The 21,400-nt window shown below is 46.7% G+C and overlaps 1 protein-coding gene across 1 annotated transcript in view; it reads left to right on the forward strand.

The window, feature by feature from the left end:
• The window catches only part of LOC146817969 (chitin synthase chs-2-like), a 281,940-nt gene that overhangs the window by 11,813 nt on the left and 248,727 nt on the right, over positions 1-21,400 (forward strand). The window contains exon 3 of the mRNA XM_085609724.1: positions 6,158-6,340. Coding sequence (XP_085465850.1) covers positions 6,158-6,340 — 183 coding nt within the window. The remainder of the gene's footprint in view (positions 1-6,157; positions 6,341-21,400) is intronic.

Raw genomic sequence — 21,400 nt, forward strand, 5'->3', positions numbered from 1 at the left:
CTGAGGCATGCATCTAAAAGTGAGATTGGCTGATAGCATTGTCCCACTTCTTGAATATGGGGACGATCACGGCAGTAGACCAGGAGGGTGGCAACACCTCCTGTTCAACTGCATTTAAAACTTGCGTTAATAGCAGAGCCCAAACTTCAATGTTAGCTTTAAACAAGTCCGGCGATATGTTATCTGAGTCCCGGTGCTTTGTTACTGGTCAAGGCGAGAATTCCCCGTTGGATTTCGTCTAAGGTGAAAACCACTCGGTCTCTGGTGTTGTTCAGTCCCCCAGGGTTTTCACCACCCGCCCCCTCCTCGTGGTTACAGATGCCTTCAAAATGAGCCCCCCTGTGTTGCTCCAGAATATGATGACAATAAAAGCGGGCTAGAATCCTCAGAAAAACAGGGCCTGTTTACAACACTCCAAAAAAGGCAACTATCCCCCATGTCACAGGCTCGACATATTCTTTCCAGGCTACCTCCTGTAACTTGTGTCTACACTCCTTTTGGGCCTCCTTGTAGGCCCGCCTACAATTTCTAATCAATTGCCTGTCCCTCGGCGACTGCTTTAATGCAGCCTTCAAATTGTGCAAGCATTGTGAGCATTCCCAGCGAACAATTTTGGGGTTTGTGATTCCCATGTACTAGTGGTTGTAAACATCAAGAGTTTGCTAACCCCCAAGATTATGCCTTCATATGCCTCCAATACCTCCCTCCTCCCTGCATCACTAACCAAGCATGTGCTAAAATCATAGAGACAGGAAGAGAAAAGAGACATTTGTAGGTGCAGCGAGTCCACCTGGGCCCACTTGAGCAATCTCCCTTTATTCATAGTGGACAAGCTTGTAAGGGCCGCCCTTGGCTGTGGTTTTGGGCCCACAGCAATGTCCAAAGTTAGGATTCACTTGCTCCTTGTAAGCTACCCTAGTAACACTCACAAATTTACCTCTGTCACAGAGCAAGTAGTCTTTATGCTTGTCACCAATGAGAGATAGGCTTTCTTTAGAAATACTCAACACTGTTGTGAAAAGCCATGCCTATTTTTGTGAATAGTATAACCAGGGCATAGCTGTTAGAAATGGATTCCTATAGGGAAACCGACGTGGGCTCAATGAGGAGATACATTACAATGGCTTTATATAGTGATTTTGGCCACATAAAATAAAGCGATCTCTGGTAGTGCTAATTTAAGACTGGTCTCTGCCACACTTTTGGGCTGACTGATGCCTCAAGTAGAAGATAGTCTGGAGCACCACTATGTTACCACTTTAGAAAGTAGTAACTAGCTACATAATTACTTTGAAGACATGTGTTGCACATGGCTGAAAATGTAGCAGCATTTTTTGACATCTCTAGCTAAAGTAAACATGAAGGAAAGCACAAAAAATATACATTGTACTGTAACAAGACAATTAAAGCATAACAGGACACAACAGAACAGTCAAAATGTGATGGAAACACAACAGCCATAATAAAACACAATACATATATAATTGCATAAATGTTGTAAAAGCACAGCAGCACACAAAATTATACATCAACTATACAACATAATGCTACAGAACAAATATCCACAAACAATTTGTTACACGTTAACACCTGCGGACACCTGCATTCATAAAATGGTTGTAAGAGGTGTTTGCTCCAAGCAGTAACTTACTAGCCATCAAGGATATGAACTAGTGCAAGACAAACATGTTTTGTGATCCAGCCTACTGCTGTAGCACAGTTTTGGCCTGATTAGTGTCTAAAATAGAAGAAAAGCTGCAGACGCACTATTTTACTACTTTGAACATTGGTAAATGGTTGCTTGCCACATGAACTTTTACAGCATATGATGTGCTGCTTTTGGCTGGTAATGTAGTAGCATATGTTGACATAGCTAAAGTAAAGAGCAAACTGAACATAATAAAATACAAAAAGCAAGACAAAAATGTTACCTTAACCTTAAAGAAGCCAAATATTCACAGTTATAATCTCTTGTTTTGGTTAAAAAGCTGGACATTAAACGTATGTAACCTCGCCTTTCAATCAAAGACTGAAAATCTAGAGCAGTGACACGATCTTCATTAACCCTAGTTTAACCACAAGTTTTGGTTTACTTTTCCAAAGAAAATGTTGTCCCAATGATTTCTGTCATTGTTCTAGCTTTGATTGAAAGGGAAGGTGATGTACATTTAATCACCCAGGTTTTGATATAAAGAGCCTATACCTGTGAAGATTGGTTTGTTTAAGATGAGAGCATATCTAAAGACACCACAACACATGGGCAGTTCTCCTATTGTGAATGGTAACTACTTAAAGGAAATGCATTTTGAAGTAGGAAACAGAAGAGAATACTTTTTTTTTTTGCTGCGATCATGGGATAAAACGTAGTTATATGTGAGATAGTGAAAAACAACCACAGATTTGTTAATTTGTAGAAAAAAAGGGATTGTAATGAATTTTGACTTCTGAAGAGAAAATAGAAGTATTAAAGCATCGCCTCAAGTGGTGTATTATAAAAATGTAGAATATGAACTAAGCACTCTTCCAATGATTCCCAAAACAAAATACAGGTTCACTTAACCCCTTGTGTGCCACGCCCTTTCCCCGCCCTGTGCCGGCCGTTGCATTAGCGGGCGGGGTTTATGACGAGCTGGACTCGTCATGGGCACAGCGCAACCGCGGCCCATGACGAGTCCAGCTCGTCATGGGCACAGAAGGGGTTAAAGATCTGTTTTATTTCTCTATGAGTGAATATTGGTTTGGTGGATGACTATTATTTTTAACAACAGCGTTAAGGCAATTGTATTGAAGAACTAATATGTGAAAAACTATGGTAACTCCCAATCCAGAAAGACACCATTTTGCATTGTTCTTCATTGGATGTTGTCTAGTTGGCAATAAAGTTTAAGAGCCATGCTATGTGACATAGAGTAAGGCATTTGTACAACAGCAAATGTAATTTTATGGCTTGTGATTTTTTAAATTATAACTTTATTCCAAATATAGGAGTGGTGGCAAATATATTGTGTGGAAGATTGAATGACACAGCATGAGTCTGTTCAAGAACATAAGGGTATCATTGGTGTGAATAAAAAGATTGAACCATATATTTAAAAATAGCAAGTTACAAAATAGAGATGTATTTGTACTTCTTAAGCATAATTGTTGTTTTTCTGCTGTTTATAGTCTTTGTTATATAAGAATTATGTTTTATAATAATTGAAGACAAACATTTGTTAATGTCCTGAAGAAGGTGAACAATATAAATTTATCACACCAAAACTTGTCAACAATTTCTCTCCCACAATCTGCTTGCACTGAATGATTTTATTTTACAAATTAGTTTATAAATGTGACATAGGGGCCAATTCCGATGACGGACGGACAGGAGTCCTTCTGACATCAGTTTGGAACTGGAACCAAACGACCTCCTGTCATCAGTTCCAGCCCCGCAATCCTATTCTTTACAATGGGAGCATGCATTCTGAACAGAATGCATGCTCTCATTGCAAAGAGCAGAGGTGCAGTTCCTCCCTGCACCCCGTTGCAGGCACCTCAAGGTGCCTGGCCCAGAGGCCAGGGATCAATAGGGGGAACCATAAGTGCCACCTAGACTGCCATCCAGCTGCCTTGCACCCAAGGGGACCCTGCTGGGGACCCGCAAAGTGGGATTCCCACAGCCTTTCTGTGTCTGAAAGGCTGGCACAGAAAACCTCGACCAGAAAGAGCCACCCGAGGGATTGATAGAGGATTTCCAAATGGCAGCCGGGCTCTCCGAGCCCATCACAGGCCATTCAGAAATCCGGTAAGGATTCCTTTCCATCCGACCCCATCAAAATGGGTCGGTCGGAAAAGCAATCTGAACAGCCAATTCAGATGCGGTCGCAACGGCTTCAACCAAGGGTCAGTGCCGTTTCCGACAGCATCGAAATCGGACCCATAATTTTGCAGATGTGTATATTTTAGAGACTAATTGAATTGTCTCTCATCTCCAGCTCTTCAATGATATATATGATTTGTTATCAAAATAAAAGATGTATATATATTCTTCATATATGTCATATCATTATGATTCTGCCACATGGTTCATTCAAATGCTTTAATAACTAAGTGAATGGGTGAGTCTAGAGTTGATTAAGGTATCCTTGTGGATTTGAGAAGGACTTAGGGGAGTGTTTTGTGGTGATTTGGTTCCATTTTATTCAACCACTGGCCCTGCTTTTGAGACTTCGTCAGGTTAAGCAACCCTCTTCTGATGTATAACCTTGCATAACATGGCACACAACGTATCTTCATATTTACCACTCCACCACTTTTATTTGTACTGGCCTTGTTGTGTGTCTGCCAGGGAATTATCCAGCACACTTAAATAATTAATTCAAATCAACCTGGAAAACTTGTGATGGACAGTGATTTGTACAGCTTATAACCATCAACAGAATGTTCACTTACTTTTAAGTGGTCGTAAAGTTATTTGTGAAAAACAAAGAGAGTTGAAAGTGGTGGATTTTAAAGCTTGGTAGTAACCTGGGTTGCAGGAGATGCCACTTTTTTCTTTCAGGGAAATGCTAGACATAAAGTCAGCTCTGAGTAAACAAAGGTAAAATGCTCTAATATAGTTTGTGCAACTTGAGTACATGTGATTTTCCCATTTATAAAATGTACTACTGGCTACATCTTTCAAATTATGAAAAAAGACAAATGAGACACTTATTTGGATGCAAACGTTAACCCATAAAATAGAATACTACTACAACACAACCAAATGGTTGGGTCTTGCATCAGAATATGGTTCTTATACTTCAATTGTACCTCCAGGGTTACAGCACCCAGACAAAGTTCCAGGAAGAAACAAAAATGCATTGGTTTAGGTGACACTTTTTTGTGCTTGATATGTCATCACAATGAAAGAATGTTTTAGTGATAGGAGATTGGCAGTGGCGTTATTCATGATCACGCTAACACTACATTGAAATGGAAATCTCTCCCGAACATATGTTATGGACTGTTAGATGCCTTTATGAAATGAGTACATAGAGTGATTCTTCCTATAGAAGCATCTTGTATGATGGTTAAATTACTCACAAGTGTAACTTACCTAAGTGTAACTTACCATTGTGTATAGGCCCATGAGATTCAAAAGCCTGATCCCCAGGCACGGGAGCAAGCATGCCATTCCCAACAGCCCACACACATCGACGTAACTATAAATGAGCAGTAATTACACTATATATATATACATACATTATAAATCTATACTGGTCCATCTGGTCTGCTGCTTCAGGCTCAGTTAGTTCTAGGCTATGCAGTATGGTTCTCTGCTGGGAGTCAGGCTACCCTGTAGGCTATGCCTCCTCCGGCCCAGAGCATGACCAGAAGTTGGAAGATCGAAAAGTGTTTCCGGGGCCACGATTAAGCAGGTTGGGCTGCTGGCATGCTCTAAGTGTCATTCCTTGATGGCATGTGATTCTGGTATGCAGGTGGGTCACAGCTATTAGGAACCATATGGACTGGAGAATGATATCTGCAGTCGGGCCAGCGATCCCTGTAAATGATAGGAGAGGGGGAGGCATAGACCTCAGCAAGTAGGTCAGTGAGTAGCATTTTATAGTTAATCATCAGTACTAGTATTTTACAACTAAATGTACTACACAATGCAGTTTGTGAATAGGCCCCACAGGGTGTATTTTCTTTAAGTCCATCTTTCGGAGAAAATTGTGTTCCAGAACCAACTAATATCTAAATGCATTTCTGGCAGTACCTGACAGGATTAATCGTTACTCAATGCATATTATTTCCAGGTAAATCTTTGAAGATGAGTGGGGCACAGGCTGTCTGTCTTCCCAGCTCCAGTTTGTAAGTTGGTCAAAACCTGGACTTGACAGATGGCATCATGAAGTATTACTGGGCTGTAGTTATAGGTAGCTCAGTAAAAATGTTTTAGTGTTATGGTTCACTTTGCTTATGGAGTGAGATATCCTTACTTATTCAACTTTTCCAAAGAGACAATTTAAGATGTAACATGATTTTTAGCATTGAAAATGGGTGACTAGGTATGCCTAGTTAATTCCTGTGCATGCACCTTCAAGAAAAAAGAAGGTTTAAGACATATTTAATGATTGCCATGTGATCTCATACAGCTCCCTTCTCTTCTCTTCCCCTTCCCTTCATTCTTAAGGCTTCCTTCCTGTTGATGGTCACCCTGGCCGGTCCAAAACCCTTGTACTTTTCCAGGAAACCTCTTGCTCTCCTCATCATCGGTGCTATGCTGGTATTTCCCAATCTGTTGACACTTGTAAAATGCCTTTGGACAATGACATTCAGAGATTCGAAGTTCCCATGCAGGAGTGCTTTCATAACGGTAAGACCTGTTTAACTAAAAAATCAAAATAAAATTAGCATTTATCTATGAGCATTCTCGTCAATTAGTACACTTCCCTCCAAATCATGCTGCAGCAGAATGAAATGTCTAGAAGTTAGCAGATTTACAACCAAGGGTTTCCCACTTGACAAAGTTGTGTGATCCTGGGCAGATCACTTCTCTCTATGCTCGGGTCGATTGTCTTCCAAATAGCGCTAGAGAAATATCTTTACATTTGGGGCATTTGTGAAGCAATATTTAATGTTAGATCGGTAAATTATGGTGTTGGAAAGAAAAGTAAAAACAGTCCTCAAGTAGTAGTTCTGTGAGGATGGCGGAGTCTAGGAGGCTAGAACGGATTCAAATTAGTTGATCATCAAATATGGGAGAAATATTTAGAACTGCCAGAGGCTTTTTTGGGGGCGGGGGCTTGGGAGTGTATTTTTACAGCTTCATTTAGAATGTTGATCCATTTGAAGCTCAACAATGAAATAGGCAGAGACATAAATTAACATAGACTAAATAAATTATGGGGTGATTAGATGTGTATAGGCCTTTGTATTTGATTTTGTGGAGCTCGATTCTCAAAATGTTTTCAGTACGTTGAGTTCTGTTGCATATGGACATGGTATCTGCGCTCTGTAGGACATTTCATCATCACATGTGGAAAGAATCTGAGAAGCTGCATTAAAAACAAGCAAGTGAGTCACAAATCAAGTCTCAATTGCAGAGGTATGATATACTCATGTAGAATTGTTGCGACACTAAGACATTTTCCAAGCTTGTAAGTGATACCTACAGGATAAGTTGTGGTGACTCGGAGTTGTGAGTAGAAAGATACAATGAACATGAGCTGAACAACCACAGTCACAAATTCTCAAAGAGGCGTACACCCTGAATATTGACCCCAGAATATTTCCGAGACATAATATCGTGGCAGAAATATAAAAAAAATATCGACAGGCAAGTAAGTCCAGATTTGCTATACCTAACGCCAAATATATGTATCTAGGCAGTACATATATCTTCAAGGTATGTAGATGTGGAGTTAGAAATAGTAAATCTATACTTCCCTATATGTACTTACCTTTTGATATTTTGTCCTTCGATATTCTGTACTCGTTATTCTTGTATCAGAACATTCTAGGGGTCGATATTAAGTTGTACAGCCTCAAACATTTGTAATGTCTTTCTCTCACTTTTCTTACTTTCCAAACTTACCACAGAATGTTCGAGATGTAGCATGCTTTCGCAGGGGTTTTTTTGAGAAAGGAAAGACTTTTTTGGGAAATCGTTTTTCATGTAAAGAAACAACATTCAGAAGTTCTGAAACTCAGAGTGAACTTTCACATATGCCTCTGAGAAGGAAGAAAGGAGTTCCAGAAACTGTTGATGGCACCAGTGAAGGACTGCTTTGATGTCAATCAATCAATCGTCATTTGTAATGCGCACACTCACCTTGTTTGAAGTGCCCCGGCGCTAAGAGCAGGACTAAGGAAAACACCGGCCAATAAGACTACACCTGACTAAAGAGACAAGTTTTTAAGACCTTCCTAAACTCCTGTTCTGTCTCTATCAGGCACAGATGAGTTGGCAATGCATTCCAAAGTTTAGCAGTCCTTACCCAGAATGACCTGCCACCTTGTCGAGTATTGGCATATCATGGATCGTGGAGGAGTCGCAAATGATTGGATCTCAGGGTCCGCTCCTGTTGATATGGACTGAGCCTCTGCTTGAGATAGCATGGGCCAATGCCACTTGTGGCTCTAAAGGCAAAAGTCAGAGCCTTAAACTCTATCCTCCTAGCATCAGGGAGCCGATGTAGTTGACTTAATGTGAGGAGATATATGGTGCCGGAAGGGTATCCAACCAATTAACCTCTGAATTATCTGTAATCTGTGAATCAGGTAAACTGGGAGCCCCAGGTATAGGCTGTTGGTATAATCCAACTGAGAAGTCACCAGATTGTCTATGTCAATTGAACATTTAGGACAGATGTTTGCAGGAGGGAGTGAATTCTTACACTGGCTATCTCTCCAACTTCCACAAATGGTGAGCAGTAGGGTTAGGCAGTGAAAGTCCGCACGTGAAAAGCCTTGTGAGTCTAACAACTGGTTCTGAATAGTATTCTGGCTTACATGGCTAGAGAGTGACGTTCCTTCAGCACCTGTGAGATGGGGTGAATTCCTTCTTTGGAGACAACAGGCACGCTGTTGTGTTCAAGATATAATTCTCAATGTTCCAGCAGGAGGGTTGTAAATTTATATTGAAGGGCTTATGCCTATAATTTGTGTATATTTCAGCATTTCCTGAAATTTTCAAAGATTACTAGGATCACTCTTGAAAAGATGTCACTGTTACAGAGTCCTAGGAGTAGTCACTTGCCTCAGCATTTAAGTATACGAAAATGTACCACTTTTAGAATATCCTTGTCCTAACATTTTGGGCATGTCCTATTGTCACTGCTACTGCAAAATCAGATTTACTGCTGCTCTTGACAGGAATACTTCTTAAGATGATTCAAAGGTGAGAACCAACCTTGGACAGTATTCTAAATACCCACAAACTTCAGGTTTAGCCGTATTTGCCACCATTTGCAAGCATCTCCACTCTGGAATTTCCATAACCTGCCGCTGTAAGAAGATTTACTCCCTCAGAAAATGTTACCACTCTGGCAGAATTTTAAGTATTAGCAAATTTATGTACAAGGGCAAATGCCAGAATGTTATCCTTGTAATGGTTAGATGAGTCTCTTATAAGCAAAAACAACTTGAAAGTTATTAATGCAGGTTTGCTGGTGTGTGCCCTTAAAATGTATCTTAAATCGTTTCAAATGCACTTTATGGATACTTTCACAAAGCATGCTTAAACACAGATCACGTTTAGAAATCGTGAGGTATGCAATCATGATGCATTGAGCTGGCTTGACTTATTCAAATCAAAAGGTGTCTTTTGGTCAGAGAGAACTAACCTGGATTGAGGTTGCTCAAATAAGGCTTGAATTTGGCATACTTAGTCTAGACTTGAATCCCCATTGGGAGCAGCATATCAGTGATGTAATTGATTCCACCAGATTCGAATTAGAAATTCGAATTTATCGAATCATAATTTGAGTAGAGCACTTTGAAACTCACCCATTCCCAATGTAAATGTCATCTCTTTTTAAGTTTCCTGGCCCTCTGTGTCCCTAGACTAGCATTTCAAAAGGAAGCATTGACCAGGTGCGGTGTATTCATTTCTAGACAGTTTTCGGTGCTTTGATACCCACAGCACAAAGGAAGGCCCAAATTCACTGTTCTTCACACAGATAAAAGGTGCGTGAATCATTGCAGCACTGCGTTCCGTGAAGGCAGAAAATGGCTCAGTGTCATAGTTAGTAAGTCGCCCACCAATGATGTCACTGGCGACACTCACTGGAAACCAATCTGTTCTGCATCACACAGAGCCTCGTGCTGTGGTGCAAAGGAGGCTCTGCGATCCCTCCCCTAAATGCCTACGCACACCAGCACAGAGGCCAGACATGTAAGATGTATGCTTTAATGTAATGCACACGTTACATGTAGGTACAGCACGCAATATGCCGCAGTAGCCTTTGCTACACCTGCCTTTCATTGACATTAGGTTTTGGAACAATGACAAATTACGCTATTTCGTAAATCTGGCTTTGCACCTAAAACTAAGGGGCAGATTTATGTTAGACTTGCGCCACTTTTCCGCCGCCGTTGCTTCACTTTTGTGACGCAGCGGTGGCGTAAACCCTGCGCCACGTTGCGCCCTATTTACATCGTGACGCATCTATGGAGATGCGTCACGGTGTAAAGCCCTGCGCCACATTAAACCTGTGTCAGGTTTAATGTATGCAGGGTGGGCGTTCCAGCGGAAAAAGCCTCGGAAAAGTGACGCAGTAAAATCTACAAGATTTCACTCAGTCACTTTTCCGACGCTGCTGCGTCAAAACCTTGCGCCTGCTTGAAGCAGGCGTAAGGCATGACGCAGCATGTATGGTATGGCCAGCCCCTAAACATTGCTGGAGTTGCGTCGTGCTTGCGACACGACTCCAGCAATGCGCCGCCCTTACGCCATCAGATGCGTCACACATCTGTTTATCCTTGCGCCACGATGCGCTGCATTGTAAACTTGCGTGACACATCTTTCCTGGCGCATCTCTGCTGATTTGCAGGGATGCGCCAGGAAACATAAATCTGCCCCAAAGGCTTTTGTGCTGGCCGGCCCCATGAATGCCCTCGCTGCAGACATGAGCAGGGCAAAGGGTGATCCGTTGCTGCTGTTTGCGTCTCTTTCCAGTGCTTTAATCGGTGTTGTAACAGAACCTCAGCCCCCCCCCCGCCCCCAGTATGGTATGCCAAGGGCCCCCTTTCTTTTTGCTACAACCCTGTTATTCCCCATGCTCATGTTCAAATACTTAACCACTGCAGCATTCTACCTACGATATCAACAAGGGTTTTGGCAATACAGTTAACTTCCTAGAGCTCAACCTACTCTGCGGTCCGTAATAGAAGGGCATACCAAAAGTAATTTTCTGTGCCATTAACTTATGAATTGGTGTTGTGGGGCTGACTGTGTGCATATCTTTGCTCTCTAAGAAATCTATATCATTTCAACCCTTAACAAAAGGATCATGAAAGGGACTGCTTTTTAAGCGACGTGCAGATGCAAATTAAAGTCAGTCAGTAAGAAGGGGCATATTAACAAGCCAGGGGATAAAATTATCGCCGCTTTAGCGGCAGAAAACTGCCGCTAAAACGGCGATAATGGACTTGATAATATGCTCTATGGAATTCCAATTGAAGCTCAGGTTAGATGTCCTTCACATTTAACATGGGCTTCAATTGGAATTCCATAGGGGCATATTATCAAGCACGGTGTTAAAATTATCGCCGCTTTAGCGGCAGATAACTGCCGCTAAAGCGGCGATAATGGGCTTGATAATATGCCGTAGAGAATTCCCATAGAGGCCCATGTTGACACCAGAACATGGGTTTCAATAGGAATTCTTAAGGGCGTATTATCAAGCACATTATCGCCGCTTTAGCGGCAGTTTTCTGCCGCTAAAGCGGCGATAATTTTAACGCCGTTTCTTGATAATATGCCCCCATGTTTCTTCCTCCTCATGATCAATTTCCTTATTCTTTATTTTTCATTTCATACAAAAAAAGTCCACATGGTGTAGCAGGCCACTAATGAAACAAGCATTTGCAATGCAATCGGTCTCGCTTTTTTGATCTTATAAGCATTTAGCCATGTCCGTTGTTCCTTGTAGCAGGCTTCCCTACTTTGTTGATGTCATTAATCCCACAGTAGAACTGAGTACTCCATGGCTTCCATGTGCCCCTTCCCTCCTTCTCTCCCACACCTAGTGAAACCAACATGAGAAGGTCGCCTAACGGGGCACCTTTTGTCAAGAAACAAAAACTGAAGGCAAAATCTGGATTGTAGCAGTGTCAGAAAAGATTTACTGTGCCTCGGGTGAAGTCAGGCAAAATCAGAAATCTTCTACAGCCTTTGCCGAGTGAAAGTTGCCATGTTGTACTTACTCTCCATCGTGAATCTTGGCTTTCTTACGGATGATGTTATGCTCCGGTATGTGGTACTGTGGTGCTGCCGCGGGGTTTCTTGTGTTTGTTTCTGAAAGGCAGATGTGATGAGACGTGCAGCATATGCTTTAAGTGATTGTAGGGTATTATTATCTACAGTCCACTGTTGTCATGTCACCATACAGTCAGGGATACAGGGGACAAGCGGTCAATGGTGGTACTTGTACCCATCTCACTCCCGCATATTTTCTGCAGGACTGCCATACTGGTACAGAGTATTCATTTGAGTATGGATATTGCAACATTGTGTTTCTGCGCGAGACAGTGTGGCAGACACAAGCAGCTAGAATGGGGCACCCAGGGAATAAAATTGAAAGTGAAACCTTCTTTTCACCAAGAACAGACCTATCAGTTTTGCCAATGGTACACACCTGTCACTAATGGTAGATACCTGTCACCAGGAGAGGCCCTCATCAGCCTGGGCGCAGCAGAAGGGGGGGCCTGGGGGTGTACCCGGTCACAGGATGTAAACACAGACCTCACGCCCTACAGACTGAGTCCGCTGGAGGAGACCTGAGGATGCAGACTGGCATGCGTGGGAAAGAGGTGGAGGGTGCATGCCAGGCAGTAGACACAGGCAACACATCTCTAGGAAGGGGAGGTGGAAAAGAGGGACAGGATGTGACATCACTGCCCCCTCCCCAAGCCCCGATCGTTCACCTCTGCAAAGATTTCTTTCTATCTCCAGACATTTCACACTGCACCTTACGGCCCCATCATACCCACGGAGTAGCCCGGGTAGTTCAAAGGATATTTGAGTTTTATATAGTGCTATCTAGGTCTGACGGTATCAAAGCGCTTTACATGTTATGTGAATACGTTTACTCTAAGTACATGTGGGGATTCCTATGGGTCAGAAGAGTCATAGAAAAAGTATATAATAATGCAGCACTGAAGTAATGTGGTTGGAGACAGACAAAAGATAGAATGGGTCAGACAACCGCCTCCACGGCGACTAGGGTGAAAGGGGCGAGTGGGTGGGTACGTCAGGCAGTTGGGTGGGACAGGGTGGGCGAAAGGTGTGTAGGTGAATGAGTATGAAAAAGTGACATCAGTATGAGGGAGTAGGGGACCCACGAGGGATGGCACATGTGCAGGAGTCCTGTGCACCCCCGTGCACCAGCGGGGCACCACCCACAACTGCCACAGGTGGGCAATGAGCCAGTGGCGTAGCCAGTGCGCTGTGGACCCTGGCGCAAGAAAGGGAATGCCCCGATTACTTACCGGTAATCTTCATTACTCCGAGTATAGTCTTCCTCGCCACATGCGTACAAAGTGAGCTTCAGCTCCACACCAGAACCCTCCAAAGAAAAAAAATCTGCCTCCCATGCCTCCCATCCCTTCCCAATATGGCCGACCCAGTATACCATGACCTCTATAAGAGGCGGGTCGGCCCAACCCATCAGCCTGAATCTACCAAGCATAAACATGAAGCCGATAGCCAGACAGGGAGGGAGGGATGGGAACTCATGTGGCGAGGAAGACTATACTCGGAGTAATGAAGATTACCGGTAAGTAAACGGGGCATTACCTCCTCGTTAGTCTTCCTCGCCACATGAGTACAAAGTGAGCGCATACCAAAGCCAAACGGCTTCATGAACACTCACAAGAACCAACGGACCAGAAAGGGACGCCCAGGAAAGAGGGAAACCCAACAGACCATAAGAGTGGAAGGACCACCCAAGAGAGGCAACCCACGAGCCGGAAGAACGAGCCCGGGACAGAAAAACACCGGGAAGGCCGAAAACTCGGACCCCCGAGACACGAAGTGACGCCAAAAAAAACCGCCCCGACCAAAGTCCGAAGGAGGACAGAGAAGGCACGGAACCAGACCGCACGGCACCAAAAGCAACAGCAAACAGGCCCCAGATAGAAAGCAGCAAGCCGGTGAACACACCAAGACCGCCCAACGGACAGCCAAAAGTGAGAGGGGACCATCCGACCCAGGAACGTCCCACAGGAAGGAAGCGAGCCGCCGAAGCGAGCACCCAGGAGGGCACACAGCCCGCCAGCCAACAACTAGACCCCGCCCCATCTAATAAAGAAGAACCAACAGGAACAGGAGTGTAACAGAAGGGTAGGGCGAAACAAGCCCGAGCCAAGACAAAACTCCCAGGGAGCCACCGAGCCAACAGGACCCGGAACCCCAAAATCAGGGACAAAAAAACAATGAAGACAAATCCACACCGGAAGCACAGGGCCCCGTCAGGGAGTAAAAAACCAGGAGACCCAGCACCCCCGGGCACCCAACAACATCTCAGGGAACAGAAACCAGCCAGGGAAAGCCAGAAAGCAGGACACAAAACCTGCGCCCACAGAGGGAAAACATGGACCAAGAAGGAACAATGCCCAAGACAACCACCGCAGCAGCAGACGCCAATGGAAACGCACCCAGGCGAGTACCACCAACAGGACAAAAAACCCCAGCCAGGCCAAACAAGCCCAGAACCCCTGGAAGAAAAAGGACCCCAGGAAGCGCAAAGCCGGGAGTCCAGACGAGAAGGTCGAAGAGCCAACACCGGGGACCCAAAATGAAGCAAACAGCATCAGACACCCCCAGGAGAACCCCCAACCAGTCACTAAAGAGGGCCGACCCATAGTAACGGGAAGAGAGCAGACGACAACAGGAGTCGGCCGGGCGGCACAGCCGGAGCCAGAAGAAAAGTGACCCAGACAAGGACAGCACCAACGTGCCAAAATGCCAACAGGGGCGAACCTCGCAAACACCCCTGAGCACGAAGCAGGGGAGAAACCGCCCAGGAGAGCAACAAAAGCCCCCACAGGACCGGGACAAATCCCAGAGAGGCCAAGGAACGGGTGACAGAATACCGACCAACCGAAACACTGGTCCAAGAAAGAAAAGTCCGAAGACACACAAGACAAGGACACCACCGGTGAGGAAGCCCAAAGCACCAGGAAGAACCAGGCAGTCAAACAACAAGGCGCAAACCAGCCCAGACCCGGCCAACCAGCCAGAGTGGAGGAGTCCAGATGCACACAGTGCAAGAAGGCCAAGGGGCCCGGAACGCCAAGTACGGGACGCCGGAGGAGCCAACCAAACGGCAAGGCGCAGCACAAAAAAGGCTGCAGTAGCCAACCCAAGCACAGCATGGAAAGAGACCCGAGAGGGCGCAACAGAGAGGACGCAAAGGCCGCCAACACCACCGCCATCACAGGCGAAGATGTAACGAAACCGGAAGCAAGGCAGGCACAAAAAGGTCAGACACCAGCAGGACGGGTAGGACCACCACCGGACAAACCGGGCAAGCAGCGCCCGCCCACCAGGACCAAAAACACTCGAAACACACCCCGAGGATAGTACCACCAAAAGCAGAGAACCCCAACACGAACAGTCGGGGTGGGGACACACAGAAAGAGCCCACAAAAACACACACCCCTGCAGAGGCGTGTGCCAAACCTCCGGTCCGACCAAGACGACACGCCCCAGAGGCCCATAGCACAACGAACCCGAGAAGGGCAGCCCAACAACCTGCGAAGAATGGAGTGGCCCGGCAGCGGGCACAGTCCTGGAACCTAGAGGAGACCACCCGGACAGCCGGCCGTAGCTGAGGAGAAGAACGACCCGGATAGGGGGCGGCGCAGCTGCCGGACGAGCCCGGGATCAATAAATGATGGGGAAGCCACAGCCAGGGCACCCAACAGGAAGAAAAAGGGCAAGCCCCTCCCAGGAGCAGGAGGAGCGGCAAGAGCCGGCAAGGAGACCACTGAAAACAGCCCAGCGAAGGGCGGACAGGAGCCAGACGCCCGTCCCCAGATGCCGAAACCAACAGCAGGGCGAAGGAGGATGCCCAACAGGAACCCACAGACACCGCCACACAACGGCAGGCAGGAGCCCACAGGACGGAAGGACGGCAGGCCCAAAGCACGGAAAGGAAGAAAAAGCCAGGGACAATACAGGAACATGAATCCAAGGCCCCAGGACATACTCCCAGCGGGGCAGGAAACACAACCCCCAGGGCAAATGGCCGAAACCAAGCACCGCACGTACGAACCAAGACGGCAAAACAGACACAACATTCGGCAAAACTGAAACCGCAGCAGGAAAACGAACCATCGTCCTGCTAGTGCTTGAGCCACCAGGGACACAAGACAAACCAGTGATCAAGAGCTCCCAGGGCGGAATCAAACCCCAAGGGACCCCACCCAGAAAACCAGGAAGGGACAAAGCCGCCAGGACGACGAGCGAACGCGCCAGCCAGATGATCACACTGCATATAAATGGCGGAAGCCAGAGGACCCCAACCACACCAGAACGGTGAAGAGCAAGGCAGAAACCGAACCCCAATTAGGATCCATGGGAGTTGGAGCCACCAGACACAAAACGAACCCATGAGCCACAGCACCGGAGACCATCCACACACAGCGCATTGCAGCAGGATCGCCATATTGCAAGACCAGGGATGGAACACCAAACCCCCAGAGTAAGGCTCAAAGACATCAACCATCAGGCCAGAGAGACTCTCCGCGAAGGAAGAGACAAAAACGGGACAACCGAGCGACAGTTACAAAATATTCCCCAACCTCACCGAATGAAATACCATGGCCTACACTATAGACTGAGCAAACAGTGACATTGAAATACCAGTGATCGAACACCCAATCCTCAGAGTAAGAGTCTAAGACCCAAATCATTAGGCCAGAGTGACTCTCACAAAACAAAAAACGGTCCGAGACACCTATAGGTGAAAAAACACGGACCACAGGCACGTAGGCACAAGTAAAACCTGCCAGCAAGGGCCATCACCAACCGAAGAGGAAAGCAGACCTGCAGAGAAACGGACACATGAAAAACCACGCAGCCGCTCCAGGGGAGTGCAAACGCGCGGCAAACATACAAGGAGGACGGAAACACATACCAACCTCACTGAAGTTAAAACCAATGCCCACGCGACAGACGGACCAAACAGCAACAGAGAAAGCCCAGTGCCAAACCTCAAAGAAAGAGCCCAAGACCCAACCAGCAGGCCAGAGCGACTCGATAGCAAGAGGCATGCAAGCACCAGCACCCAAGTTAAAAAGGGACGCAGGGCGCAGAACTCTGCCCGTGTCACCCCAGCATCACGGGGGAAAAAGGCAAATCCAGCTGGAAGAACCTTGAAGGGGAAGATTCCAGTGACATGATCTGACACACAATAGGGCTGGAGAGCTGGAGGCTGCCATCATCGAGCCACTTTCGACCCCGGAGGAGCGCACAAATGCACCGCCGGTAAAGACAAGCCGACAAGGGGCCCAGATCCAGGCCGAAACTCACCAGGTGCCCGCCGGCAGGGGGAAACGAGCCAGCACGGAACCACCAGGACCAGGGGAGCCGCGGTCAAGCAGCAGAGTGCGACTTCCGGCCGCCTGGAGCTGCGCGCGGCTCCCTGCAGCACACGTGGATATCCGCCGGAAGCAACAAAGGGAAACCAACGGCTACGGCCGGAATACAGCCAGGGGAGCCGAGGCCCAACCACACAGAAGGCGGTAGAAACACCTGCGGGCCACACTGACACACGCCCCAAGCCCCTGCCGCGCACAGCAGCAAGCATCACGCAGCATGCAGCCCCAACACCGGGGCGCACAAATGACAAAATCGAAGGACAAACGAGACATCCAGCGCAGCCCGTCAACCCACATACGAGGGAAGCCCATCGGGAGAAGTGCCCCACAGAGACAAAACAACGCCGGGGACCCTCCACGACCACAGCCCACCAGAGCCCCCACCCCCGGCACTGAAGGTAACAAAGGTGGGGGGCGGGAACAGAGGATGAGGCCAGCGACACCCCGGAGCCATCAGGCCTTTGACGGGGAGACCCAGCAAGGAGAGCCTGCTAGAGCAGGGCTGGACAAACACCCAGAGCCCCCAACCTGAAACCTGCTAGAGCAGAGCAGGTAAACCAAGGGGGCAAGGGAAGGGTACATGGTGGCGAAAAACACCCAGAGCAGGAGCCCGCTAGAGCAGGGCCTCGTTCCCCGGGCCGTAAGACCTGCTAGAGCAGGTCCAGGCCCCCAACTTACCTGTTGTAACGCAGAATGAAAAAAACAGGCTGATGGGTTGGGCCGACACACCTCTTATTGTGTTCATCGTTTTTTTGTCCCTGATTTTGGGGTTCCGGGTCCTGTTGGCTCGGTGGCTCCCTGGGAGTTTTGTCTTGGCTCGGGCTTGTTTCGCCGTGCCCTTCTGTTACACTCCTGTTCCTGTTGGTTCTTCTTTATTAGACGGGGCGGTGTCTGGTTGTTGGCTGGCGGGCTGTGTGCCCTCCTGGGTGCTCGCTTCGGCGGCTCGCTTCCTTCTTGTGGGACGTTCCTGGGTCGGATGGTCCCCTCTCGCTTTTGGCTGTCCGTTGGGCGGTCTTGGTGTGTTCACCGGCTTGCTGCTTTCTATCTGGGGCCTGTTTGCTGTTGCTTTTGGCGCCGTTCGGTCTGGTTCCGTGCCTTCTCTGTCCTCCTTCGGACTTTGGTTGGGGCGTTTTTTTTTTGGCGTCACTTTGTGTCTCGGGGGTCCGAGTTTTCGGCCTTCCCGGTGTTTTTCTGTCCAGGGCTCGTTCTTCCGGCTCGTGGGTTGCCTCTCTTGGGTGGTCCTTCCACTCTTATGGTCTGTTGGGTTTCCCTCTTTCCTGGGCGTCCCTTTCAGGTCCGTTGGTTCTTGTGATTGTTCATGAAGCCGCTTGGCTTTGGTACGCACTCACTTTGTACTCATGTGGCGAGGAAGACTAACGAGGAGGTAATGCCCCGATTACTTACCGGTAATCTTCATTACTCCGAGTATAGTCTTCCTCGCCACATGAGTTCCCATCCCTCCCTCTCTGTCAGGCTATCGGCTTCATGTTTATGCTTGGTAGTTTCAGGCTGATTGGTTGGGCCGATCCGCCTCTTATAGAGGTCATGGTATACTGGGTCGGCCATATTGGGAAGGGATGGGAGGCATGGGAGGCTGTTTTTTTTGCTTTGGAGGGTTCTAATGTGGAGCTGAAGCTCACTTTGTACTCATGTGGCGAGGAAGACTAACGAGGAGGTATTGGGTCCCTGGATGCTGTTAGGATTATAAAATACAGTAATAATCGGGGGTTTGTGGGCCCCTCTGGGCCCTGGTGCCACTGCACCCGCTGCACCAATGGAAGCCACACCACTGTACTGGGACTCAAAATCCAAAGTTTGTGAACATCACGCAGTGACGACCCACCCCACATACTTAACATTCACAGCGCTTAGAAGCTGCGCCATCTTGTACCAACACTTGTGTATTTTACCTGATGTTTCAACACGTAAAACTGAACTTCAAGTGGACAGAATGATATTATGTGTTGAACACGTCACCCTTCAAATTCTAGTGAGTCCAGTCTTTTGTACTGCCTGTGATCCCGCGAAGGTCACAAGGCCCACCCCCAACCCTCCGTGATAAGACTTGACCTTTAACCCCCTCAACCACAGCCAATGTCTGCACAAAGTGCCAAGAAGCCAGGAGACTGTGCTAAGGCAGTGTTTGAATTCTGTGTTCTGCTCTGTTTGTTTTAATACCGCTCAAACAAAGGGCACAAAACACGTCCTTTGACCGTCGCAAATAATAAAGCTGAACCAACTGCACCCCCAGATAGACTGCATAACTTAAGTTCTGTGCTAGGAGCTTACGGATGCCGCTGGAATAACCCTGTCAAATCCCACCAAAGCTGTGGAGACAGCAGCGGATGCCCCACTAGGGAAGCCGATTGCTTCGGTGGAGGCTGCGGCTGGTGCTGCGATAGGTGGAGACTCGAAGCGAAGCTATGCCTCTGACCAGACATGGCGTAACCAGTGCCCTCCTGCATTTTTGGTTGCATCGGGCAATACTCTACACACTATTTATTTTGGACCTCATTGAAAAGACATGGTTTGGTTTCTAACTCGCATCTATGAAAGCGACAATAACGGCAATGTTCCCGATGTGGTAAACAAGGCGGCCATGTTGTAAAGGTTTACTGTCTTTTCCATTGGAATAGAGGTTGCGAGGATGCCATACCGGTGCAGAGAGGGAGGTGGTGCGGCAGGAAGAGGAAGGGGCGGTGGCTGTGATGTCAGGCATCGCACGCATGTCAAATGTAAATTACTGCGGACTGCTTTAAAAACAAACACATGCAATGCAATAGAACTCGCATTTACGTGAGTCCTATTGCATTTAAAACAAGAGTGCGGGTGGGCAAAAAGTCACGGACAGGAGTGGGCAGAAGGGTGGTCCGAGAAGTCATGGCTTGCGGGAGGGGAGTGGGGGAGCCACGGTAACAAAATAGTTTTAAAAGTAATGGATCAGTAGCCATGGAAGTATACAAATGACGACATGGTCGACAGGAGGAGGGCCTAACAAGGCTAAAACCAATGATAAGGCAGCATTTAGCATGTAAGCCAATCAAAAACATGGGCATAGAGTGGGCGGAGCTTCCATGAAGCTTTCACTCTGTAGTCTATACTGAATGCCTTGTAAAGCGAGTAGATCATGCGTGCTACAACGCTAGGCGCGACCTAAAAAATATGGTCTGACTTGGCCTAGAAACTAAAAGGCTTTGTTTAAATCCCAACTTCTCAAATCCCCAAATTGTGTGACCGTGGGAAATTCAGTGTACATCCCCTTACAATGGTTTCCTTCTCAGTCAAAATTGTGGAGCAATGAAAAGTGATTAAGTTAACTGTCAAGGCACTACACATACATGTGTAAAGCGCAGGCAATCCAGGTTTGCCACACCATTCTGAGATGCACCTCACTGAACATTCCAGTACTAGACAGCCTGCCACACAGCGCTAAAACATTATTTCTCCGCATCATGAAGTCATGCATGTGCCATTCAGAAAGCTGTGCACCTGAAAGTAACAAATGAGGCACAAGAGGCAAATAATTGCACGATACCAGATGCAGTTACCAATATTGTGTGCCCATTCTTGTTCTTGTGTGTGTTGTTACCCCACTGAATGTGATCACTAACAAATAAGAAGCCATTGGACTTTTTTGGTTATTGAAGACAACATTATATGTAAGAGTGAGGTCATCATACCAGGCCAAATGCAATATATGTGCCTCTTGCTTTAACATTCTGGAGTGCTGCTCACATATACTATGGTGCTGCTAGAAACATAATGCTCTATGTGCTAAACCACCTATCAGGAGTGTAGTTTAGTTAAAAAAGGAACGTTCAGTGCAACAATGGTTGCTGAAGCATGCTTACTGTTCCTGAATATACTCATGGTATCTTGGTTCTAAACTTTCAACCTTTTGGAATTATTTCACAGATTTTATTGGTCAGGCAGCAATGTTGTGCCACCGGATTATAAATATTATTTCGCTAGTCTGCACGGCACCCCACAGAGCACGCATTACCATGTAAACTTTGGTGCCACAGCATGCATGGCACATTTGCAATGGCTCAAAGGAATGCTGGAGTTCCACAGCTGCAAACTCTTGCAACTAAATTGTATATAA

Source organism: Triturus cristatus, chromosome 6, assembly GCF_964204655.1.
Source record: "Triturus cristatus chromosome 6, aTriCri1.1, whole genome shotgun sequence".
In the NCBI taxonomy this organism is placed as follows: domain Eukaryota; kingdom Metazoa; phylum Chordata; class Amphibia; order Caudata; family Salamandridae; genus Triturus; species Triturus cristatus.